Source organism: Aotus nancymaae, unplaced genomic scaffold, assembly GCF_030222135.1.
Source record: "Aotus nancymaae isolate 86718 unplaced genomic scaffold, 86718_ANA_hifiasm-v0.15.2.pri h1tg000010l, whole genome shotgun sequence".
In the NCBI taxonomy this organism is placed as follows: Eukaryota; Metazoa; Chordata; class Mammalia; order Primates; family Aotidae; genus Aotus; species Aotus nancymaae.
This window is the reverse complement of record NW_026988421.1, coordinates 12,570,691-12,597,233: the sequence shown is the minus strand read 5'-3', so window position 1 is coordinate 12,597,233 and position 26,543 is coordinate 12,570,691. Positions and strand designations below refer to the sequence as shown.

The following is a 26,543-nucleotide window of genomic DNA, read 5'->3' as shown; positions in this document are numbered from 1 at the left end:
AACTTCAGTTTGAGAGCATCTCTAGCTCAAAATTTAAACAAATGTTTTGAACTTCAGCTATGATAACACTCTAGGTACTCTGATCAAAACTGCATTATTTGGGAAAGGTTTTTGTTTTTTTTTTTCCAGGGGGAGGGGAATTCAAGCTCCTTTTCCATCAGGACAATAGCACTTACATCTATATAAAACTAATAACTGAAATGAAAAGGAAGAATTGTAGTGGAACCCTCTTAAGGAAACCAAAAGCTAACAATAAACTGACTGGAAAAGTCCTGAATACTTGAGCAAGTGCTACAGCATCCACAGCACTTTTGAGAAGGGACTACTTCTCAGATGTTAACATAAAATGAAAAATCTGTCTCCTCAAATGTACATATAGAGTCCTCTTCAAGGAGATGCCTTCAGATGTTCTAGGCAACTGCTCTACAGAGCTTAGGCTTTAAATTAACAGCCTACCCAAATTTAGAAAGCATTTAATTCACTTAGTTATAAAATACAATTCAATTCAAACTTTTTTTTAAATAGCCATTCCTACTTCTTGAAGTATTGACAAACTATTACTACTTCAACATTATTAACTTTATCTGTATTTTGAAATCCAAAAATGTAAGCAGTCTACTTCATTTATAATAAATATTAAATTTCTGGCACAATTCATTCTGCCAATACAACACATATCTTTACAAGAGGGTGCCATTAAAATGAGATATACATAGATATATATATATATGTATATCTCATTTTGTATATATGTATAAATGATATATATGATATATATGTTTATCTCATTATGTATATATGTATAAATTATATATATATATATATATATATAATTTCTATCTGTGATACACCTTGGCTATATTCTTAACAATATTAAGCTCAACAGCACTAAAGGCTGAAGTCACTGCCTTAGTACCTTTTTTGTAAGTTCAAAAACTGAGCTTTAAAATATGGAAAATTTTATCATATCATTAAATCAAAGAGTTTTGGATTCAGCAAAGATGGCAGTGCATTATAACCAAAGGATCTCAGATATAAATATTAAATATCAAATGCCTTGCAAATCATCAAAAATTAATATGATTATTCTTTGTATCTTGTGCAAAACTGTTAATAATGTTACAACATGAAGTTCTGGTATTTTCAAGGAGTCAGGTTTACTCTCTGCTGTCAAAGACAATCCTGTTTCAGCCACTTACAGAAAAAGCTTAATCTTTAAGGGCATAAGAAAGCTCAAATGAAATTCATAGGCAACCTTCTTTTCCCCATTCATTTCTGCCATCACACTATACAGGTATAACTGAAATCAATCTGAGAAATAGGTATGACGTTTTGGATGGCAGAAATTCACTGTTCTGCTGCCAAACCAAGTTAGTTTTTATCTACAGCAGACTAACATAAAGATGCCTAAAAAGAAATCCCCTTTACAAAATATGAGGTTCAATCTAAGTAATCATTAGTAAGCAGTTACTACTTCAACATTATTAACTTTACCTGTATTTCAAAATCCAAATATTTAAGCACTCTATTTCATTTATAATAACTTTTATTAAAATAAAATTTAGTGAATTTAATTAGTAAAATTTTTGGTTAAATCTGCTTCCTTAGTTAAATCTAGGATTTAGCATTTAATATTAAAATATTTGTTTCTACTGTTTTCTATAAATTGGTATGATTTAGACTTAAACAATGTATAAAAAAAGAAAGTACAAAAGCATGGCATTTTCAAGGATCACTATCAACGAATGGAATGTACATCCAACCAAGTCTGAGTTTAACAAGCCACAAATATGCTCAAATACTTGAATATGTATTTTATTCACACACACACACACACACACACACACACAATTAGAACAATTTCATCAGTATGACACAAAACCAAGTATATGTTTCTACTTCATCTCTCCTCCAAGACTGCTAACAAAGTATTTAACCAACAGGAGGGACAGTCAGCAAACAATCACATTACATGGCAAAACCAAAGATGACGGCAAAATCTAGGCTTCAAACGTGAACGTGACTGAGTCATTCCCCCTAAACCAGAATCTATACATCTTAATGTCATCATTAATTTAAGGGAACGTGATTCTGGAAAATTATGTTCTTGCTGTATCACAACGGGAACACACTAACAGTCTTATTTTGGCACACTTTTTTTTTTTAAAGAACTGTTTTCAAGGCCTATTCTCAGACATGGTTCTACTTTTGGCTGCATTTTTCTCAATACTGATGCTGCCCCATTGGTTTCATAGGCTTATAAATGTTAAACATCAAAAATTAGTTTCACTTATTATGGTTGAAAAAGGCTTTAAGAACTCTGGGATCTGTGCCTCTGAGCAAAGGCTTTATCAGCAGGTCCCAGTCACTGCCGCTTGAAAAAAGAAAACGGTACTGATGAAAAACCAATATACCTGATTTCCAAAAGGACACCTACCATGCACGTATACATTTAATTCATAAAGGGCTTCTGCCCCCAAACTCATATTTAGTTCTCAAAATCCCATCTCTCATATCCACGGTGATTGGTACCAAGGAGATAAATATGTAAAATTAAATCTTAAACTATTTATTCAAAAATTCCATCTTGATTATTCTTCACAGGTGCTTAATGAAAGTAACATCAGTATCTTTCCAATGCCTGTGTCTGAACAGCAAACATTTTCCAGATGTTTTTCCACTTATACAGGGCAAAGAATAGGGCCCAAATTATTTTTCTTTTAATCAGAATGCTATAATCCCACATCAAATAAATTTATTTTACCAGAACAAAGCATTGTATTTGTATGAACATAAAAAGAACACTGAGAAAAACATTTACTATCCTCACAAGTGCTGAAAATCTCATGTATTTTTGAACCAATCTCATTTGTCATCAAGTGTGACAGGAAATAGCCCTTAAGAAATGGAAAACATCTAGTCAGTATCATACAATTCCCATTTCTGAAAATGCACTATGACAAAGCTAAAGAAAAAAACCAGAATCTTAATATCCTCAAAGGAAGCTCACATTTCTGAAACCTCTAAGGCACTAGTTCTGTATATTTTGACAAACAGCTTCAAACTGTACATAGAAAGGAAAGCTTGTAGTGAATACTAGCAAAGTAGACGAGGACAGAGTTCATATGCAACCAATGGTGGGCAGAATGTCACATGGTGACCCCACACCAGCCTCATGCATCATTTAGGAAAACTTTATCCAAGTCAGATTGACTGAGAGATTTAACAAAGACACATAAAAGATTCTATAATCCAATAGCTCACGTAAGCCAAATTTTAGATTTAGTTTGCCAGGTGAAGATTAAAAGTACAATGAGATCATATTTTAAAGATCAAAAGTCATTTGGCAGTCACCATAATAAAAATCGTCACAGGCAAAACAATCAGCAGTGGATGCTAAAACAAGTGGGAGAAAACATTATGAGAAAGAGAACATTTACAGTCTCAGATTATCTTCTAACTCCCCAAAAGGCACTTACTTATTCCAAAGGAAAAAACAATCATGTCACAGTGGAGAAATCTGGAGACACTACCTGAAGTAGTTAATCAAAATAACACCATCAGTAAAGGGACAAATAAATAGCATGAGTCTCTAGATAGCTTACACTGAGAAACACACAATATTACTCCTGTGATTTTCCTGTCAAAAATGCATACCTAAAATTAATCATTAGGAAACAGCAGACAAATTAAAATTTTAAGGGACATGCTACAAGGTAACTGGCCTCTTCCAAAATATTAACATCCTGAGAAACAAAGAAAGACTGAAGAACCATCTCAAGTTAAAGAAAACTAAAGAAACATGATGACAAAATGCAAAGTCATTGACCAGGAAAAAGAAGTTTCTTTTGCTATAAAGGGAATTAGTGAGACAACTGGCAAATCTAAATAAACTATGTCAAATTAGAAAACATGAAGGCAAATGTTACATAAAATACTAGCATTTCCGGTATCTGAGTAAAACATAAATAGGAACTCTTTTAACAATTTCGCAACTTTTTGAAAGTCTGAAATAATTTCAAAACACAAAGGGTATTTTTTTTTGTTTTAAGTAAAATGTGTTCAACTCAAAACTTCAGTTAGTAAAAACTTTTACTAACTCTACTAAAAGTAACATAGAACCTGTAGTAAAATAAATGCTTCTCTGTGAATTCCTCTTGTTTCAGATGGGGGCACTAATAAGCAGAAAAAGATAAAAAAATGGACAGTTGTGCATGGATCACATGGAGTTCATATTTTAACCCTGAAGACTAGGCTTTGCCTTCCCTTTTATTCCTTTACCAAGGCAAAATCTGAGGAAACTGACTGACCTGGGGGATTCTGCTGGTCAGTCACTTGCTACTTGGAAGAGATCATACAATACACAACTCTGGGATCTTCCAAAAGAAAGACTGGACAAGCAACGGCAAAAGGACACCAGCTTGTTGAGTCCTATGATCCTGAAGAGACTAGTGAAGAGACAAAAATGCATACCATTTCTAAGAACAGGGCAGCCATACTCTACGACCCTGCTGGTTTTTCTTGTGTGCCTGTCTTAAGCTTTATTCAGAACTATCTCACAGACACCAGAGTAGCCAGCATCTGACAGCAACTGGTAACACATTTCCATAATTGTTAAAGGGATTCTAGAGACACTTGTTCAACATATGGCAGGACATGGACTACTTTATCACCACCAGTAATGCCTAACTATCAGTTCTCTAGAAGGTTTTGTTTCTGATCCAAATGAAGTAGATATTCAGACCAGACTGCCACCAGCTTCTGCATCCCAAGGGACTGGTTACTGCTGCCTTGTGTGCCTTTCAGTTCCTGAAAGCTCCCTTAAATCTTGAGCTACTCCTCACTATACTCCATCCTTAGAGTCTTGAAAGGTATCTAAGCATTGGAGTCTCTTCCAACCCCACAGGCACTGTCTCTCCCTCCCCACCATTCCCTGACGTTTTCATGGTCAACCCTCCAAAATTTGGAGATTAGATATACTACTGGTAGAATTTTGCTATGCTTTCAAGTATAATTACGTGAAAGTATACACTATACTTGAAAATAACTATACTTCCAAGCTGGCCAAGAAATGAAGCCACTATTTCTAAAAGCCTTCCTATGGAAATAAAAATTCCAAGTGCCAAAAGAGTCTACTTACTAACAAACAAAAGACATTATGTTTGTTGAATAGAATTTTAAAGATGATTTTCAGCACAGAGCTCATCACAGGGAGGACTCCTACTTTATTCATACTGAAGAAGCCACTGTAATAACAATACTGAAACCCTACTGAGATTGAGGCACTATTCAACACACTTTATCAAAATGAGATATCTGAACATTTCTATTCTAAAATAGATTAATAAAATGCTGTGATACACAATGAAAGCTATACTCAATGAATCAAAATAAGGCTACCTTAGAGATGAAACAGAGCAATGGTCAAACTCCAAGCACAAGAACTTAAAAGATGGGAAGGGGAGAACTGTATCTTATAAGAAAAAAATAAACATTAAAAATACTTTATTATCTAGCAATCTCACTTCTGGGTGCATACCCTAAAGAACTGAATGCAGGCATTCAAACAGATATTTGTACACCAATATTCGTAACAGCATTATTCATAATGGTCAAAGGTAGAAGTAACCCAAGTGTCCACTGAAAGATGAATACATAAACAAAATGCAATACAAACCCAGAATGTATTTGTATTTTGGGTTTGTAATGTACAATACATTACCCAGAATGTAATGCAACAAGGACATACAAAAGAGTATTATTCAGCCTTACAAAGGAAAGCAATTCTGACATGCTGCAACATGGAGTAAATTTGAGAACATTATAAGTGAAATATGCCAAACACAAATGCACAAATATTAAATAATTCCACTTATAGGAGATACCCTTAGCATTCAATTCATGGAGACAGAAGAGTAGCATTCAAAGGCTGGGTGGAGGGGAGAGTGGGTACAGAGTTTAATGGGTACAGAGTTTCAGGTCTGCAAGACAAAAAGTTTTGGAGGAGGGGGGTGATGGTCGCACAACGTGAATGTACTTAAATGCAACTGAACTGCACAGTTAAAAATAATTAAGATGGTAAACTTTATGTTATATAAATTTTACAATTAAAAAATACCTTATATAAAACGTCAGCTTATTTTCTGAAAGGCCATATAACTCCCATTTATGTTAATTCTTGCCTATTTCCCTAACTGAAGTCCATGGCTTAATAATTTCCTTTATATTAGTCATTAATATATATTCTTTCTCTCTCTCTCTCTCTCTCTCAGACACACACACATACACACACACACACACACACACACACTGCACAGAAGTATTTAATGTGACAAATGTTTTAAAAGGTTTAAAGAAAAAGAGATAATTTCTGAATCCTCTTTCTGAACTTGTTTTTTCCCTAGGCCAAAATAAAAAATTCGCAACATACCTAAGGCCTGTAGCCAAAAAGAAAAAGACAAAACGAAAAATGCAAAAATCACAACAAACATCCATCCATAGTAGACATTTTTACATGAGATCTAATATTAAAAGAGTACAACAGTATTTCCATAGAATAATTTGCTGAAATCACAAATTTATCTCTGGTCTCAGTTTAGGATAAAAAGTCCACATACAAGTCAGAATAGTGAGTGTGGCCAGTAATTTACCTAGATAGCCCATGACGCTCTCTATCTAACTAAACACTATGGAGTAGTTAAAGTCTGAGGTGAAGGAGGGAAGGATCAAGGCACTAAAAAAGGCTATGGTAGAGATTTTTTCCTAGAAAGGAAAAAAAAGAATTACAAAACACCACCACCAACAAAACACATGCCAATATAAACTCTTTAATCTATACTGACATTAATTCTCAACTAGGAGAATTTGCCCACACCCACCTCCAGGAGTGTAAGTCAGAATCTTCTTGCGGCCTTCTGTACTTGGAAAAAGAATATCCAATGTATCTATTAGTTTTATACTATAGAAAACAAAATGACTCAAAATTCTTTAGGGCTGAGGGGAATGTGCTGAGCGAACGGTAAGAAAGCGTTTTACCAAGGGTTAAGAAAATGTTGAGGGGTGTCACCTTAGAATATACAGTTGCCCTCAGAGTTCAAATGAGTTAAAGATGCAAATGGAAAAGCAAGCTAGCCTTTTAATCATACCTGAAACAAACCTCTCTGATCTAGGTAAAATCTAAGGTTCAATATCAATCACAGATTATTTCTAGCAAGAGTTTTAGACTAGAATAATTTTAAAACATTAAAGACAAAATAAAACCTAGCATTTCAAAATAAATGACAGAATGAGAGAGAAAAAAATGGACAAAAAGGAAAATCTTAAGACGAAATATTTTAATCCTCATTAATGATCATAAAAAGAACACACATTCATTTTAGACAAATTGAAAATACAGAAAATGTGTAACCAATTTGACTCACCTCTCGAGTAGCTAGGTGGTTGCTAAGTTCCTCAGCCTTCTCAATATTCCACTCATCCACAGCCTGGTCTATCCTCTTTTCAAGGCCTGACTAGAAAGAAAAGAAACCTAAAAATTAAGGGCAGGAAGGAAAAGCAAACATTTGCTAGCCAAGACTATACCACAGGACTACACTGAATGTGCTACATATATAGACCATTTAATTCTCACAATAACACCAGAAGGTAGCTGTTACCATTCTCACTGGTACCAGAAGGCTGAGACAATAAATGGCTTACCTGAGGTCATATAACTTCTTGAACTAATAAAAATAAGTGGCAAATCCAGATTTTTGTGAATCTAAAGCCTACATTTTCCCTTAATAACAACAATAATGTTAATAATAACAATAGCTAAAAATTACAGTGTTTATTACGTGGCAGATTCTGGGCTTAGTACTGTAAGAAAGCTCATTTAGCCCGGGTGCGGTGGCTCATGCCTGTAATCCCAGCATTTTGGGAGGCCAAGGCAGGCGGATCATGAGGTCAGGAGATCGAGACCATCCTGGCCAACACAGTGAAACCCCATCTCTACTAAAAATACAAAAATTAGCTGGGTGTGGTGGCATGCAGCTGTAATCCCAGCTACTTGGGAGGCTGAGGCAGAAGAATCGTTTGAACCCAGGAGACGGAGATTGCAGTGAGCCAAGATCATGCCACTGCACTCCAGCCTTGCAATAGAGCAAGACTCCATGTCAAAAAACAAAAAAGAAAAGAAAAGAAAAAGCTAATTTAATTCTTATAACAATTCCATGAATAATAATGCTATCCCATTTTAAAGATGAGGAAATAGAGCCTGAGACTCCTGAACTGGGCCAAAGCCAGAGTCCGTCAGTGGTAAAGCCATCACATGAATTCAGGTTTGCTCAGAGCCTACATTTTCAACCACAAGTTTCTTCTGTCTCTTTCCTTATTGTCCATTCCTATAGCTCAAGACTTTCAATCAATAGCCCTCCATAGTCTTTGACTATGACCATTAGACTGAATATTAAACAGCAGAGGAAAATTACACATAAGAATGATTTTATTTTCTTATGGATATGTTTTTATTTACTAAAGATACTTCAGGAAATCTTAATTTTCATAAGATTACCAAACAGACTAGGATAGACTGAATCACACATTTATAAAAAGATGCTTGGACTTAAATAACTGGAGCTCTGGCTTGTGAAAATAGTTACTATAGATAATAAAAAACTTAAAATATGGTCTAATATATGCTTCTTAGAAGCAAATTTTATCCCAACAATGGCTTATCTAGTATATCCTTTAACCTCTACATTCACAGTTAATACTCTACCTCTTACAGACTTCTCCTTCCTTCCTTAATAACAGAATGTCTCCTCCATCAGCATATTGCTTGATTATGCCAGTCAACTGAGAGAAATTTTGTTCCTGTGTAGCCTTTGCTGAGATGTAAAAAATAACCACAATATAATTTTCCTAAAAAGATTACAGAAACAAAGACCAGTGAGGTTATCACTGATGTCTGTTGCTAAGAGACTATTCCTTCTCACAGTCCCCTCTCACAGACCCCACCTAAGCAGTCCATACCTGCAAGGCCAACAGGCTTTGCTGCTTGCTTTCCTGTGTAGCTGGAGCCCATTCAACAGCACTTCATGGTCTTTGACCTGAGACCATATGGATTTAATGCCCACCTCCCATTCTTGTCTTGTGATCATCTAACAGTCTCCAGAAACATCCCTTTCTTCCATTTCTGCAGAACTCTTCTCCTGATGGTCCAAATAACACCCTGGGACTTCTAACTTCATGCGCTTCACAAATCTATACTCTAGGCCGGTGCTGCTTCAGCCGTGGCCTGTGTACCAAGTCTGGTCTGTGCACAGTGCCAATCTACAAATTGTTTATTTTGGTCCATGTAAACATAAGCAGCTTGTGCCAGAATATAAATCAGCTTCATGACTAAACACAGTTTTGTACTGGCTGGGCATGCTGACACACACCTGTAGTTCCAGAGCTACTAGGGAGGCTGAGACAAGAGGATCATTTGAGCCTAGGAGTCTGAGGCTGAAATAGGCTCTAATCAATCCAATGCAGTTTCACCTGGGTGACAGAGCAAGACCCCCATCTCTTAAAAACAACAACAAAACAGTTTTGTCTAGATGAGTTTTGCTGGGGTTGGTGGGAGACAAGAATTTCTCCATGAGGAAAGCAGTACACTGAGTTACATTCAGGCATACACTCCTTATCTCTCTGTACATTAGTACACTTTGGTAAGATTGCTGTATGTCATGTGACAAACATCATCGGCAAGTTCCACCAAAACTTTGTAATCTAGCATTCTACTCCCTGAATACAATTCTTCCACTCATCCTGTCTTTCTACCCAATCAATCTGCTTTGTCTTCACTGGAACCTCATTCCCTGGAACAGTGCTTTAGTCCCTTCCTGGATTCTCTTCTCCCTCCCTAACTTGCAACCCATGATTACCTTAAACTCTAAGCCAGTGGTTCTCAAAGTTTAAGTACTAGACTAGCAGTATCAACATTACCTGGAAACTTGTTAGAAATGCAAATTCTGTGAAAAACGCAGGGCTGGGGGCCCAGCAATCCATATGATTCTAATGTATGCTAAAATATATGTCAACTGTGTCTTCATTCTTAAAACTAACCACTATCTCCTCTAGTTGTCCCTTAATCACAGTGTTCCTGAAGTTTCTGATTAGCATATTTTTCTTCTTACTTTTCACCCTCCCCAGTAATCTACTCTGTCCTGGAGCTTCAATTAGTTTTTATGAGCTGATTTAGCTCTCTAAATAATTCAAAACATCTGACTTCTCCCCATACCAGTACTCACATCTCCGGCTACTTGCTAATCATCTTCATACTGAAGGCCTGCAAAGGCAAGGTGTTCAATTTCATGATGTCTGTAACAAGCCCTTGCTGCCCTGCTTCTCCTCCTCCTTAGTCACCCTTGACAGAATCCTCAGTTATCTTCAATGCTTCCAACCCCTTGCTCCTATCTGAACTCTATTTTGGCAAAAAGTCTCTCATTTCTTCCTTCTGTGTTTCTTCAGGGGCATGTGATCCCTTATTTGGAATATTATAACCATCTCCAAACTAGCCTTCTCTTTCTGAAACAGGTATCATGTCATTACCCAGCTTAAGGCACTTACTTCATATCTCCCTTTGAATAACATCCCACTCCCTTCACAGTGGGGTCCCCAAATGCTTTCTCAGCCCCATCTTCAGCAATGCTATGCTTTTTCATCTGTGATCACATTTACCATTTTCTTAAATGTTCCCTGTGCCTCTGACATGCTTCTCTTTGAAAATTATTAATCACCCCTTTAGGCTCACATTGAATGTTACCTTCTGTATCTATGCAGAGTTCCTCAGCCCTACATACCTATGACCCCATCACCCCCCGAAACCCCACACCAGGCTCTCCACTCTGTGCTGTTGCTGTATCTGTGTCCCTTCAGCACTTAATTGTCTGACACACTACAGTGAGTAGTGTATTCTCCCCTCTTGGGTCCTATACTCAGTGGGAGCAGAATGTGTGTCACTGGCTTGGTGTGTCCCAGGATCCAGCCCAGTTCCTTCTATATAGAAGACACTCACTCATTCTTTGCTACTGAGCTGATATTCACATTGCAGTCATCCATGTTTGCATTCACACTGAAAGGACCCCTCAAACTGGGAACATTTATTATATACCAACTACTCTGAGAAGCTTCCAAGACAATTCACAACAGTAATATTGAAGTAATAACGCCCTTATGGTTAAAAAGGAGTTACATGTATTGTATTCATTTATATAAAAATCTATCCTGGTACTAGAATATATATTCCTCAAGGGCATGGAGAATATCTTCTCCAACTTGGGCTCCTAGAGCTTAAACTAGTACCTGCGCCTACAGCTTTATTATTTAATTTATATTGAAAATAGTTATTTTCTTTAAAAAATGTAAATACAATAGCCTGACTTTCCTGTGCAGAATATTAGGCATTGCCTCAAATGCCACTGACACATATTTGTATGTGTCAAAATGTATTTGTACAAAACATTAATATCAAACTACAATTTTCCTTGCACTACAAATTCTTGCATAGCCTGATACCTCAACTCAGACCTTATCCAATCTCATGCAAGGAAGCAGTCAACCTAGACCTGCTCCAACCTTTCATCTCAGCAACCTGGTCACTAACAGCATCCATTCTTAAGCCTGTCCATTCCCCCAGCCATTCAGAGCAGCATCTAAAGGTGACAGCATATTACAGTGGAAAGAGCACAGGACTAGAAGACAGGAAGTGTGATCAAAGCTCTGGGTAAATGACATACTTGACTCATAAGCCTCGTTTTCCTCAAAGCTAATGAGAAGACTGGCTTGAATGAGTAACCCTTCTAGAAACAAAAATTCCAGGTTTCTATCACATTTTCAACTTCATTTTTAGCCCTTTTCTCTCTATCTCTTCCTGGCAATTTATTTAAATAAAATGCGATAGCTTCTTTTAGTTCTAAAAAACTCCTGGTTCCATGTACACTCAAACTCTGATTCCATGAAAACATATTAATATTCCAAATATACTCAAAACACTTAGTAAAACATTCCCATCTCCTTAAATACTACAAGTTCCTAGCAGCTAACAAAGAGCACAGCTGGCAGGGTCAGACCTAGGATCAAAGACTAGCTCCTCTACTTATGAACTAAGCAACCCTGAGTGAGTTTCTAAACCTCTGTGGGTTGCTGTTATCTCACATGTAACAAAATGAGAATAAAACCACATTCTCTGCAAGATTATGATGAGTCAAAGAAAATGTATACAAAATACCTAGCCACATTTTTAGAATATAGTAGTCATTCAATAAATAATAAGCTGCTCCTATTATTAAACCTAACTATCAGGATACCATTAGTGCAAAAGAGAAGGCTTATCTCTAGAAGGCTACAGACTTTATCATACTTCTTCAAGAGTTCAGATCCAAGCACAAGAGCCAAGCATTCAACTTTGTCGGTAAGCAGTCTCATGAAATAGAGTCTGAGTGTTAAGGCTTTTTGAAAAGTTTTAAGCTGGACTCAAGAGTAGCCTTTATTTGACTTTATCTAGGATGTCTTCCATACCATAGGAGTGGCAGGAGGTACAAAGGAGCTATTGACAGCCTGCAGTGCCTTGGTGTGCTTCTAAGTTGCCTTTTGGCTAGAATCAAAACATAATTTAAGATATATCTCAACACAGACAAACCTAGGAATGACAATTTGGTCACAGGTAAAAAATTCATCTAAAGTAAGTATCTAACCCATAAGGCAGCAATTGCCAATTATTAAAGTTTTACTATAGGTGCCAAGAAGATAGGACTACAAATATCTAAGAAATGTATGGGTACTTGGTTTAACGTTATGGGCTAACGTCTATATGTGCATACGTAGAATAACTTTTATACGTGATTAACGCTTTTAAAGTCAACCTATACCACAATATATTTCTATGAATATTCTGCTACTAAATATTTATTTGGATAATATATTTATTTTTTAAAGCTTAATACAAATGAATTATCCACTAAAGTTTGCTTTACTGAACTTAAATATCTAGAAAAAAATGAGGCAATCTCTTCATAAAGAAGGGCAGTACGTGTGGGAGAGAAGAGGTACCTTCATATATAAATGTAAATCATGTTATTTATTTATGATTTTGTTAACTTTATATATATAAATCATACCCACTTAAAATCACTTGAGTCAGCTGGGCTTGGTGGCTCACCCCTGTAATCCGAGCACTTTGGTAGGCTGAGGTGGGTGGATCATGAGGTCAGGAGCTTGAGACCAGCCTGGCCAATACCGTAAAACCCAATCTCTACTAACAATACAAAAATTAGCCGGGCCTGGTAGCGTGTACCTGTAGTCCCAGCTATTCAGGAGGCTGAGGCAGGAGAATCGTTTGAACCCGGGAGCCAGAGGTAGCAGAGCCAAGATTGCACCAGTGCACTCCAGCCTGGGCGACAGAGCAAGACTCTGCCTCAAAAAAAAAAAACAAAAAAAAAACACGAAATCAAATGAGTCAGGTAAAAAAAAAAAAACAGGTTCAGAAAAATCTAGATTTGGGACCAAACGATTTGGGTTTAAAGTCTCACTTCACTTCTCACCCGGTTTATTTTCTTAGGCAAATTATGCTGAGCATCAGTTTCTTCACCTGTATTATGAGAATAACACTGGACCTATCAACCCACCCCACAGGAATCACACAGGAAGGGAGAGGGAATGCTTTGTAACTGATACCAGGGAACAATACTCCCCATACCTCTCCCGCCACACCCCTAAACCTCCCTCTCCTATACCTCCTCCCTCCACATCCCTATACCCTATACCGTCCCTCCACCCAATCAAGGAAGCCAGCCTTTTAACTGGTCTATGTAGTGGAGAATCATGGAAGAGTCTGTTTGGAAAAAGCACTCTGCTAAAAAAAAAAAAAAAAAAAAATTCAAAAAAGCTACACTACACAAATACCGGTTTCCTCTCATAAATAACTTGAAAAATTCATCAAAGACACTGTACAATTACTCTAACATTTAATAAAGTACCTCTGGTTTTTCATGCCAAAAGGTATCCATTAGGTATACATAAAATTACTTCAATAATGACTGCTGACTAATCAAACTGATTCAACTAAAGAATACTTGAGACATTTATAGTGAAATTAAGGAGTGAAATTTATTCTAAAGAAATTCCCACAGATTCAGAATAATTATGTTATGATTATAGAATTACTAGTAAGTCCCAGAACTGCTGCCAGAAACACAATTATAGCTGTATTTAATACAAAGAACACTTTAAAACAGCTTTGGATATTAGGAAGATTATGTTTAAAAAATACAAGCCACTGCATTGTCTGAGAGGCAGGTGACAGCAGTGCTGTAAACAGACATTCTTGGTTGAGCAACAGTTTCAGCTTGGCAGTGTTCCAAAAAACAAAAAAGAAAAGGAAAAAAAAAGACTGCACGATAGACACAAGATTAAGAAGTTTGTTTTACCATTTTAGAGGGCTGACTGAATACGAAATAAGAAGGTTCTCTCAGATATTTTAACAGATCAGCTTCTGCTGCAGAGAAACAAACAGTGGATGGAAATTCACGCTAGTTTTGTTCTAACTGCATCATAGATTTTCATGACCATCTCTAAATTTCATGAGCAGTTGCCACTATGTGCTGGACTTAAATTTAGTCTTAGCTTTTATCTCAGCATCTCCAATGTGGACATTTTTTCAAGTTTATTTACTCTGTTGGATTCACAGTAGAAACTTCAGCAGACAGCCAAAGGAGTGCCATGTAAACCAATGATCCCAAACCAAAGAATGAGAGGGAACCTGGGGGCATGCAATGATACCAAACTACCAAGAGAACACGAAAGAATCTGGCTGCACTAAGTCCTTCCTTTCCTCTTATGCTTGTGTTTATTTGTGAAATATTAAATGTGGGAAAAATTCTGGACAGATACACGCCTAGCCAGCTCAGTCTCTTTGTTCAGAAAACTGCCATAACTTCCTTAGCCAGATGTCATTTATATGGATGAATAACCACCATTAGGAAAACCCAAACTTATAAAACAGATCAATGGGCAATCACAAAAGGACTTATAGCAGACTCCCTTAAACAGAGACCTCATTTTCAAAACAGTGTTTGGGTTATAATATTCTTCTAGAACACATTTAATGCATAATGTGAAATAGAACACTGGTTCCTAAAATTGAGTTGTTTAATTTTGTGCAAAGAATACTAGTAACCCATATGAAAGTAACTTCATACAAATTCCAAATCCTGGACAATGAATAAGAGTAAGCCTGGTGTCTAGCAGGTATCAAGAAGGTACAATTTATGTGTAGGATAATAAAATTTTAATAAAGATAGACTGTAAAAACAAATCTCTAAGTTTGTACTTTTTAGAGTAGCTAGGAAGTTCATTTCGTGGCTATAACTTCACTAAAAAATAATTTAAACATTGCAATGCCAATATAGTTATGAGAAAACAACAAATACTGTAAACAGGTAAAAATCAAAGACCATCTAATTCACAAGTAAAATTAAAAAAATATATTTCCTAATAGAACCAATCTTTGACCATTCTTTCCCTCAAAAGAACAATCCATCGAGCAGCTGGAACTCAATGACAGGTCTGCCAGAGATAACACACAAACCCGAGGTGCCAGCAAGGTCCTCCTCCATAATGCCTTAGAACACATTTGGTATAGTCAAGAGCATCCCCCGCCACATAGCCACTGCTCTCAGCCCATCGGCATCACAAGAGAATGGCAATTACACTTGCAAACAGTTACCACCCCTTCTGCATTGAGCCTAGGAAACTGAGACTGGTGTCATGAAACCTGGTTTCTAGTTTCAACTGTACTAGTGATTTTTCTTTGCAAGAAATTTAGCATTTCTGCACCTGCTTGAACACTTGTAAAAAGGAGATTGCTCAGCAGCAATAATTAGTTGAGGCAGAAAGAGATTCTGGTTCCAATTCCCCAGTGTTTCAGGGACTGTTTCTGGATGATAAGAAACTTTGGCAAAGTTGGAATCAAAAAATTCAAATGCAAAATTCTGTTTTGCCCGTTCTTTAATGTGTGCAGCCTCAATGACACAGTACCATGCAATGATGGACTTAAAGTCAGAGGTACTTTGGAAGAAATACTGACGGATCAGAAAAAGACAAAGGTCTCTAGGTACACACAATAGTCTACAGCAATGATCCATGAAAGAGGCATCTGTCTACTACATACAGGATACAATATACTTGGGTTTCAACTAGCCCCCTGTGCCTCCAGCTCTACCACTGAGCACTTGTTTTTCATGCTCCAACATTTCCCGTGTAAATGTCAACATTTCCCTGTATGAAGATGTGAGTTACTCATTCACACCAGCCTTTACTAAGTATTAGTATGTCTAGAGACTGACAACTCCAAATGTGCATCTCAAGGTCAGACTCTCCCCTGAACCCCTACCTCATTATACTAACCATCTACTCTGCGCCTGCTTTCCAGTAACACTCAAGTCCCAAACTGAACTTTGGCTAGGACCCACTCTCAATCCTTTCCACTCCTCAAATTTCTCTTTGTAACATAACTATTCACACCACTGCTTAAGCCAAAGCTTTGAATGGGTCTCTCTCCTTTCACACGCCCCAAACCCTCCCTACACTTCTCAAGCAATCCAGAGGCCAATATCATCAATTTTACTCTACAATATGCCTCAAATCCATCCACTTTTTTCCTTCTTCAGCAGAATCATTCTGGTTCAGTCCATCATTATCTTATGCCTAGAAGTGTCTTATCTGTTCTGTTCCAATCTATTTTTGCTGTCTCACAATCAATTCACCACGTAACAGCCACATGAATCTTTTTAACATAGATCATGTCATTCTCTTGACTTAAAAGCCTTTATGACTCTCAATTGTGTTGTGAATAAAACCCATTTCCTTACTATGCCCTTTAAGTTCCTACACAATTTGATCACTGCCTGCCTGCCTCTCTAATCATATCATGGGCTACCCTCCTTCTTGCTGACCCCATTCCAGCCAAGCTGGCCTTCCTACAGTTACTGGAATGTCCCAGGACAACTCTTCCCTAGGATCTTTACCGATGTCTCTGTGCTAGCATTCTTTATATAGACAGTTTTTTCCATCCTTCAGGTCTCAGTGACATGGCACCTTCTGTGAAAGGCTTTCCTTGACCATCCATGCTAAAGTGCAGTCCCATTTTAATGTTTTCACAATGATCTGTTCTGTTAACAGTTTTTTAATAATTTACAACTATATATTTACTTATTTAGCAGCTTTTTTGGCACATAGTAAGCATCTTAACTTTTTAACTGAATGAATTAATGAGGACAAGTACTCTAGGCAAGGCTAATCACAGACGTATCCTTCTAGCTGGTATAAGATGCAATAACAAAAATCTTACCTTCTCAACTTTTTTCCTTTTAACAGGAGGGTCAAATCTATCATTGACTCCAAAATACTGAGTAAGCTCCTTCCACTGGGTTTCATTTGAGGACTGTTCACTAAAAGAAGATAATAAGTTTTGTTTTATACAATATAGACTATCTTTTATTTTTACTGTTTTTAATTGGTTACTACAATTACTAGTTCATATGTTCAATTACTATCAGAGACAATTAGTTCAACAATTTCTACAATGGCCTAAAATAGATAACTATTTTAAATTCTACCTACCTATGAGATTCTTTCTCATTCTTCAATTTATCTGAAAAGAATTCACAGTGTCAATACCTAACTTCAGTAATTTCAAAATCATATTTTTAAAAAATTGTGGAACTCAGTCACAACTTAGCATTAGCATGACTAACAACCTGAATTAAAACAAAACACCTTTTCTGGAGCGTTTTCTTTTTTTCCCTCTGAATCTTGAGGTTGTGTTTTTCTGTTCAGAATGTTTTTTATGCAATTCTTGAAATTTCTATTTAAAAGAAAAAAAATATTGAGAAGCAAATAAACTTTCCAGGAAAACATGCATTTAAAAAGTAACACACTAAGTAATAAAACAATTATATTCTGGCATGTATAAAGACACCAATTTAATGACAGTAGTCAGTTCTTGAGATGCTCTGTTCTCTGAGATTCACAACCTGAGTTTTGATACTCACTTGTTTTGAAATAAGTCATTTGATAATTTGAGAGTGAAACTCACGTACATAACAAAAAAGATAGATAAAACATAAAATAAAGACAGAAACTCCTCACGTTCCACGCTAGGCAAACAGCTAATTCTACATAGTGGTTTGAGTTTTTTTTTCCCCTTTGTCTTTCTATGAAAAACAAAATAAAAGAAAGTATCTAAGTGGCCAATGCCTCAGAGAATAGTAAAAGCATTCTGAGTCCATCTCCCTCCCTGTTAAGTCCCAAGAACACACACACATTCTGATCAGGGTAGAGATCCACACAGGGCTGTGTACACACACAGGCTTTAGCAAGAGCATTTCAGAGAAAACCTACATTCCACATATCTATGGGAATTCCAGAAGGACACTCTTCATAGGCATTTACATTTGACTCCGTTTCAGTTTTTGGTTCATCTGTTGAGAAATCTGTGATTTCTGTTTTACTGATGCTCCCATCCTCTTTATCTTCCTGTAAGTTAAGTCCAGAGTTCTCCAATGTAGCTTCATCTTCAGAGTTTGACTCAACATCACTTTCATTTAGGCCAGGAGGTAGCAGCCCACTCCACATCTTTTCTTCTATGAGGAAAAAGATTAATTTACACATATAGAATAACCATGTTAATAAGTTTAAGACCATTGCAAGACATTCCAGGAGCCTAATAATTAAAACAATGGCTTGGGAATAGTCCATCTAAACCTTTTTTTTTTTAATCTAAAATGTCATAGGATGGACCTGTTATATTAAAATGATTAAAATCTTCACTTGTGTAAGTAAAAAAAAAGTTTAGAAGTTTAAAAGCTATTTAAACAAGTTTGTTACAACATACACCTACAGGTAAAGAAAATAGAACCCTGATTCTCTAATATGAGTAGTTCCGTCTAAAAAAAACATAAAATTCAATAAAGCATTGCTCAAGAATGTTAAAAGCCTAACGACATACTTTTGCAAGCAATTTAAGATTAAAATACCACATTTCAAACTATTCCAATTAGAGAATAAAGTTCCATGTTTCACTTATATTTAATTCACAAAGCTTCCAGAGGGTGTATTGTCTAAGAAGCAGGAAAAAAACTAAAGGAAAAATTTTAAGCTACGTAAGTAGTTTGAGGCAGGTATGGTAGTAAAAAGGATATCCTAATTTTCAGTTTAATACTGTTTGCTAAAATAATATTAAATGAAATATAATCCTAACAATTTAACAAAAATGTACAGCTTTTTAAAATAACAATACTATATTTGGGACGCTAACAGTAAAGTTCAAGGTAAAATTTAGCAATAGCTATACAGTCCATTGGTAGAACCATTAAGTTTAATAAAATGACTTAAAATAGCAGAATTGTAATCATTTACTAACATTATAATACTCGAGTACATATTCACTATTGATCTCCATGGCACAGTCTCTTTTAGCACATATACTGAGCCTAAACCAGTTCCTTCAAAAGATGCCTAAAATAGAGAAGTCGGTTGTACTGCTAATGATTTACTATCAATCTGAAGGAATGAAATGGAAGGATAGAAATTTGTTTTGCAGTTTTCTGTCCATATTGTGATTAACCTGGTTAAAAAAAAAATTACCATTCTCTCTGAGACAAACGCATTGGGGATTCTGCAATAATAGATTTCTGTTATCTTTTAAAGACTTCCTCCCAGGTCCAAAGAATCAGATCTTACTTTTTGTGGTTTTGGTCCAGCTCCTCAGTTGCTGGCTCTCTGAAATATCCTCACCAAATATTCTGTTGGCTTTTTATGAGGAAGGACTCTGGCATCTAACTGCTCCAACTAGAATCTTGACTCTGCCACTACTAGTGGTATGAGGAAATCATTTAACATCTCTGAACCTCAATTTCTTTATCTGTAACACAAGGATAATTATACTGCTTAAAGGGTTATTCTGAGGATTAAATGAGATAAGCCCCTCAACACAGTGTTTAGGAGGTCCTAGGGGCTCAATAAATGTTAAGTTCTCTTTGCTATTATTATTTCTGTGCCCATGTATTACATTTTTATCATTTCTATTATGGGTGACAGGGTTCATAATATAGTTTTGAAGTTTCTAAAACTTGTGGTGCACTCACTTAGCAACTGATGCAATCATTTGCTTCCTTGATATTCACAGTCTGATGTGAAGTATCTATAACAAATGTTAGTGTTTGGTTTTCTGAATGGAGCAATAAAATGAGAGGCAAATTACCAGGAAGATAATGGTAACCTTAAGCTCCAAGGTTCTTCATTTGCACAGGTCCTTCCAAAGCACTGTACCTAGTTTTCTATTCAGAAATTGCATTTCTTTTTTAAAAGAAGAGACCCAAAGTTACATAAGCTCCAGGCCCCATAAAACCCAGATCTAGCCCTAAACCTGTCTGTGGATTTTTTAAGTTGAGGCAGAAGTATTCTTGAGATATTCTGATACCACAAAAGACATCATGTAAAATATGCCAATATTGAAAAACAGATGTCATGCTATTAATAAAAAAAGATTTCTCCTGTTCTGAGAGCAAGGGGAAGAAAGCAGTAATAAGTTCCAGTATGACTTGGTCATGGGCATATAATATACCTTTAGGCTCATTATCATTTAAGGACTTAGTAAGAAATTTCAGGTTTGGATTTCTTAGCAACTGTTTCCCTTCCGGTCCATAAAATCTTTTACATGCCCACCTGTGTGCCAGACACTCTTCAAGACCATGGGGAAAGAAGTATATAATAAAACAGGCAAAAATCTCTAGCCTCATGAAATGACATCTGCACACATGGCAAGATTCTGTTGAATTTTTGAGTCAAGTATTCCTTGACCTGGACTTCAGATGTGACTGCTCATGAAAAGCAGTCACCCAATGGTGACTCTCCAATGGGCAGTGCACAGGTCTCCCACTAAACCACTGTTTTAGCATCTCTGCAGGGTGACAGTCTATGCTCTGGACACCCAAACATGCTTCCCTCTGGGGAGCAGTCTCAGTTGCCCTGAAGAAGGCATGCTTTTTGCTGTTGTTGTTGCTCATCAGCCTTTAAGTAGTTATGCATTTTTATAGCTTTTAAAATTTTCTCAAAATTATATATTTTCAGCTCCTGCTGATGTGGCATTAAAATCTGTCCTCAATGTGGCATCTGCCTGGTATGATAATTTCTTGAGTATACCCAAAGGAAAAAAATTAAAATAACTTAAAAAAAATGGAATCCACCACTAAATCCAGGCAAAATTCAAATCAGGTATGCTTCTGAACTCCACTCTTGAAAATCTTTAAAGTCATGTGCCATTTTCCCACAACTCTCAAAAAAAAATACAAGGGAGACTAAGCAGTCACTGATAAACACGGATAACTACTGCCACTCACTGCGGAGCCTGCAAAACGGAGTTGCCTGTGTAAGCAGCAGCCCAATTACAGATCAGCCAATATGGAGTGGCTGCTTAGTGACTTGCTTTGGACTAATGTTTGAAAACAACCTTTTTATTCATAGCATATACTTGTCACTCACAAAGTTTCCAACTGGCACCACATTAGGCCTCCTGTTATTCCTGTTTTGGCTGCTGTGGAGGATGATTCTCTATTTCTTTGAAGTGTCTCTTACTCTCGCCTTTCAGATTACAGTTCTTTATTTTAAGGCAGATAAATTACCCTTTAACTGTGAAAATTCACTCAGCCAGTCTCAGGAGACGTGGAATACCAGAGAAACAGAAACTTAATTTTTTTAGTATAGATTATAGCCAAGTCCATATAACAGCCAACGTATTAATTTACAAGGTTTTTTTTTTACCCTGCAACCAAATAATTTTCAATGTAATTATTTTAGCCCTAAGGAAAATGTAAATGACTCAGGATCCTTTGTCTTTCTATGGTTTCATATATCACCTTCTTCATTTTACACACCCTCCACCTCTAGAGTTAAGATTTATTCCATCCCACAATTATTGTCAAAGACATTCTATGTGTACCATGCAGAACGTATCTTTAGTCTTGGGCTGACACAATTTGACATGAACTGAAAATATTTATATACTGTCCTAGTCTGAATAACTAGGGTTTTTTTTTTTTTTTTTTTTTTTTGCCCTTGAAAACCACCCATTGTCATTATTTAGCATAGTTGGTCAGGTAACAATGAATCAAAAACAGGGTACAGTTCAGTAGGTCCTAATCTAAGTAAGAATATAGAAACAGGGATCTCTAAGCTAATTTCAAAAAGCTCAAACTATTTTATTTTTTCCCTCAGTGTGACAGTACCATTTGCCTTTATGGGAAAAGACAAATTCAGTGAAGCATTATTCTTCACCACATGTTAATCAGAGGTTCACTGGTAGTTATAGGCCTGATTTTTATCAGAAAAACCATTCATAAATATGGTTTAGTAGACACAATCTTTCAAAATACAGCATCCAGGGAGAAATCAAATTATAATAAAAACTGTTCTAGATTGTGCACTGGTTATAGGAGAAAACAGTCTTCAATGTCGGAAGATGGTTTCTAGTCCTGAGCAACATAATTAGGAGAAAGCCACTGCATTTGTCTGGGCCTCCATTCTTAAGCTATAAAATGAAGGTTTGCTCAAATGATCTCTGAGATGTCTTACAACTGTAAAAATGTCTCTTTATGATTTTGATGTTATCAGTGCCCTAAATGCCCAGAGTCACCTCATTCCTGGATGTCACATTCCACTCTCTCCTGGACTGCAATCCTGATTAGAGGCCAGTATCCCAGGTTTCTCTCCTTTACCTAGCAACTCAGGCAAGAGGATGTTTTCAGAGAGACGCTACACTTCAGGACACTGAGAATGGGAAGAAACCCTAGTTACAAATGGAAACACAAGAACCAGAAAGGGGAAACAAAGCGGGTCACTGTTACACATGGCATACAAACACTGTGGTAGGCCTTGGTTTAACCATTAGTCTTCACAACAACCCTTCCACTGGGAATTCCTATCTATATCCACCGTTCCCCTACCCGCCCCGCCCCCAACTTACAGATGGAATAATTCACCTGCCTAATAGATTCTGATCCACTTGTTTTACAAAAATAGAGCCCCACGGCTTTAGATTATGAACTTTTACAGGGCAGAGTTGTAAGTGGGGGCAAGAATTTGAGACTGGGTCTGAGAATGATTTTAGCCTACATTTAAAGACTTGTTAAATTTGGTTAAGAAGAATATTTTTCTGTACTTTTTGAGTACAGAAAGCTATGTAAGATGCTATACTAAATTGCATACCTCAAAGTCACAGTCAGAGGATTGAGTAATAATGTCATATTTTCTGGACAACCAGGCAGTTGCTTTTAACCAAAACCCACAAGATATATTTGAGCAGCTCAATGAGTAAATGCTTTCTGGCTCCTTTCCAGAATTTAAATTCCATTTTCATCATATAAGGCTGTCTTATTTACTATATTTTGTATTTGATTAGAAATAATCCCAGAAACCTGAATTTTGTCTGATCTAAAATTAATTTCACTTGTATACTAATCATAAGCCACCACAATTATTTAGATTGTTAAATAATTTACATTATAATCAAGTTTCTGTGACTTAAAAATAGTTACTATTTTCAAGTATGCTAACATCAACATTAATGTAAATATCCTATTTACTTTTATGAAATGAATGTGCTCCTTTTCTCAAAAAGGGTACAGAAAGGACAACTGAATCACAGGCCTGAAAGCGAATTTAAGTTGACAATAGGCCTATCCAGAAAAACTACTTATTTAGCAAGATTCTGCATGTATGCAACTGTTTTAATTAAAGAGAGTGGTCCTTTACTTGAGGCCTGGAAAACATTTCCCCAGACCCAAGATCCTGCATAAAAAGACAATAAACCAAGTTAACAGTTCAAAGCTCATTTTAAGTCGATTCCACCGTTAAAATACTTACAAGGTCCAAGATTGCAAGAGGATGGGTCTAAAAGGTACACCTGTTCCTGCTTGGCTGCACAACCCGGAACTGTGCGGGCTTTCTGGCGGCAATGCCACACTCCAATCCCAAAACGGGAAGAATCCCCTCCTGGGCACAGAACTAAGCGCTGCAGATTCCGAAGGATGTCTAGCCTGCTGGCATTCTCATTAACTGGAGCTGTTTTCCGGGATACAGCAACTGTAAACACGAGCCTGTTTCCCAAATCGAAAGCCTCCTCACTCTCCTCTCACTTTGACCGGGGTGGGACAGAGAAACTCCCTCCCCCTAACAGGCTGGGGAGGACGCTGCGACACCCCTTCCGAGGAAAGCTGAGGGCGGCCCCGCCGTCGCTTCCGCAGGCCCGGACCGGGGGCTTTTCTAGCCTGCTCCAGAAGGCTTGGCCAAGGAACTATGAGGCCGCCCATGCCTGCTCCCTCGGCTGCCCGCAAGAGGCCCTCCCGAACTCATCACGCCTGAGCCCGAGCTGGCGGGTAACCAGCCCTCCATAAGCCGTACTCACCTGTCAGGAAGCGGCAGCCCAGCAGCCATCTTAAGACCCTCGTCAACATCGCGCCTTCTCATTGGCTCCTGTGTCTCAGCCAATGGGCTGGGGCCGTTCTGGCCCTAAGGTGGCCAGGGCAACCGGCCTCGCGCGGTTTCACTTTTTAGTACGCCCGAAGGAGGTAATTCCTTTCTTTCTTCTTTTTTCTCTTTTCTCTTTCTTCCGAACGTTATTTTAAAGACTTTGTTCTTTCTTGATTCCCTACTGTAGGCCACTGCGTCTGGGCGAGGAAAGGGCTGACAGACATTGAACTGAGAGTTGATGCCACCGGGAGGGAGACTCTTGGAGAGTGCTTTCTTTCTAAGGCCCTTCTGTAAACGTTTTCATTCATTCATCCTTTCCCCTCCCTCTCTTCCGTTCTATATATATATATATATATATATTTTTTTTTCTTTCTTCGCCTACTTATTGGGCGCCCACTTTGTGCCAGGCATCGTGCCAGTCCCTGGTTAGCGGAAAACAGTCAGACTCCTGCTCTCGTGGCGCTTACTATCTGGTGATGGAGTCTAGGGTACTTGACCCAACTTTTTTCTTTTTTGTGGCAGACACTGTGTTATGCCCTGAAGTGGGTGCTTGGGAAGCATAGAAAATAAGGGGAAAAAAAAATAAGCGAGAAAAGTACTGTGAAGAAAATAAAATATCCCGTGTGATAGGGATGGGAATAGGGCTATTTTAGAAATATTTTCATTTTCCGAAATAGTGTTTTATAATAAGAATAAGTGTGCCTATTTGCTAATTTTGTGATGATTATATGATAAAAGCCTGGGCAACAGAACCAGGCCCTGTTTCAAAAGCAAAAAAAAAAAAAAAAGAAAAAAGAAAGAAAGAAAATACAGTAGGCTTCCCTCATCTGTGGCTTCTCTTAGCATAATTTCAATTACCTGGGGTCAACCCAGGTCCAAACACATTAAGTGGAAAATTCCAGAAATGAACAATTCAGATGTTTAATTGTAAGCCCATTCTGGGTGTCCTGATGAAACCTCCTGCAGTGTGAATCATCGCTTTGTCCCACATATGTATGTTGTTATGCTATCAGGTTCTTAGTCACTTAGTAGCCAACTTGGTTATCAGATTGAAAAATTACATATGGGGTTCACCATTATTCCAGGATTCAGGCAGCTATTGGAAGGTATTTCCTGTGGATAAGGAAGGCTACCATACACATAAAGCCTTTAACATGTTACCTGGCCCACACTAATTTTCAATCTTAGCTGGCTTTTTTGCTGTTAATATTACCAATAATGTCTTTCTTCAAAGCAAGCTAAACATGTATAAAATTTTGCATTGCACTCAGTAATATATCTCAGTTTTGCATCAACAAATGGCTAATCCTATTACTTAACTACACCATCTCACCTCCAACATCTTCCAGAAGATGCACCAAGTTTAGAGAGCAGTTTTCTATAACCCCAGAATCATAGTAAAACCTGAATCAACAAGTTTGGATCGATGAGGTCCCTTTTCATGTTCACAGTCTGTGAGTCTAAAGTAGAAGCAAGGCTGAATGAGTTAAGGATCTGTATAAAACTCTTTTGGCCAAATCTGTTCAGCTTCTCCATAGGATTTTCCTTGAATCCAAATCTTTAAAAAGTTAAATGGTTAACAGAAAGGTGTGCCTGGGAGTGCTGTTGTAACTGCATTAGGCCTCTTAATTGTTCTTCATCTACTCAGGCTGTTATAGCAAAATACTACAGACAGGGTAGCTTAGGCAACAGGAGTTTATTTCTCGCAATTCTAGATGCTGGAAAGTCTAAGATCAAGATGCCAGCAAAGTCGGTTTCATTTTGAGGCCTCTTTTGCCTGGTAGGCAGCCACCCTCGCCTTACTGTGCTCCCATCACCTCTTCTTTGTGTGCACAGTTGGGGGAGCTCTCCCTTGTCTCTTCTCTGTATTTAAAAGGACACTAATCCTGTTGGATCAGGGTTCTACCATTCTGACCTTATTTAACCTTAATTACTGGCTTAGAGGCCACATCTCCAAGTACAGCCACACTGTGGGTTATGGCATCAAGATAGGA

General features: G+C 37.3%; 1 protein-coding gene across 3 annotated transcripts in view; it reads right to left on the bottom strand.

The window, feature by feature from the left end:
* FAM204A (family with sequence similarity 204 member A) overlaps window positions 1-24,536 on the bottom strand; it is a 33,500-nt gene extending 8,964 nt beyond the window's left edge. The window contains exons 1-7 of one of the 3 annotated variants that reach the window (XM_012448050.2): window positions 24,485-24,536; window positions 23,944-24,141; window positions 18,424-18,665; window positions 17,800-17,887; window positions 17,644-17,674; window positions 17,372-17,471; window positions 7,422-7,511 (exon numbers count right to left, since the gene is read on the bottom strand). In XM_012448050.2, the coding sequence (XP_012303473.1) occupies window positions 7,422-7,511; window positions 17,372-17,471; window positions 17,644-17,674; window positions 17,800-17,887; window positions 18,424-18,657 (543 nt within the window). In that variant the 5' untranslated portion in view covers window positions 18,658-18,665; window positions 23,944-24,141; window positions 24,485-24,536. The remainder of the gene's footprint in view (window positions 1-7,421; window positions 7,512-17,371; window positions 17,472-17,643; window positions 17,675-17,799; window positions 17,888-18,423; window positions 18,666-23,943; window positions 24,142-24,484) is intronic. The other 2 variants (XM_012448049.2, XM_012448052.2) reach the window with 2 other exon arrangements.
* Window positions 24,537-26,543: the final 2,007 nt, after the last annotated feature.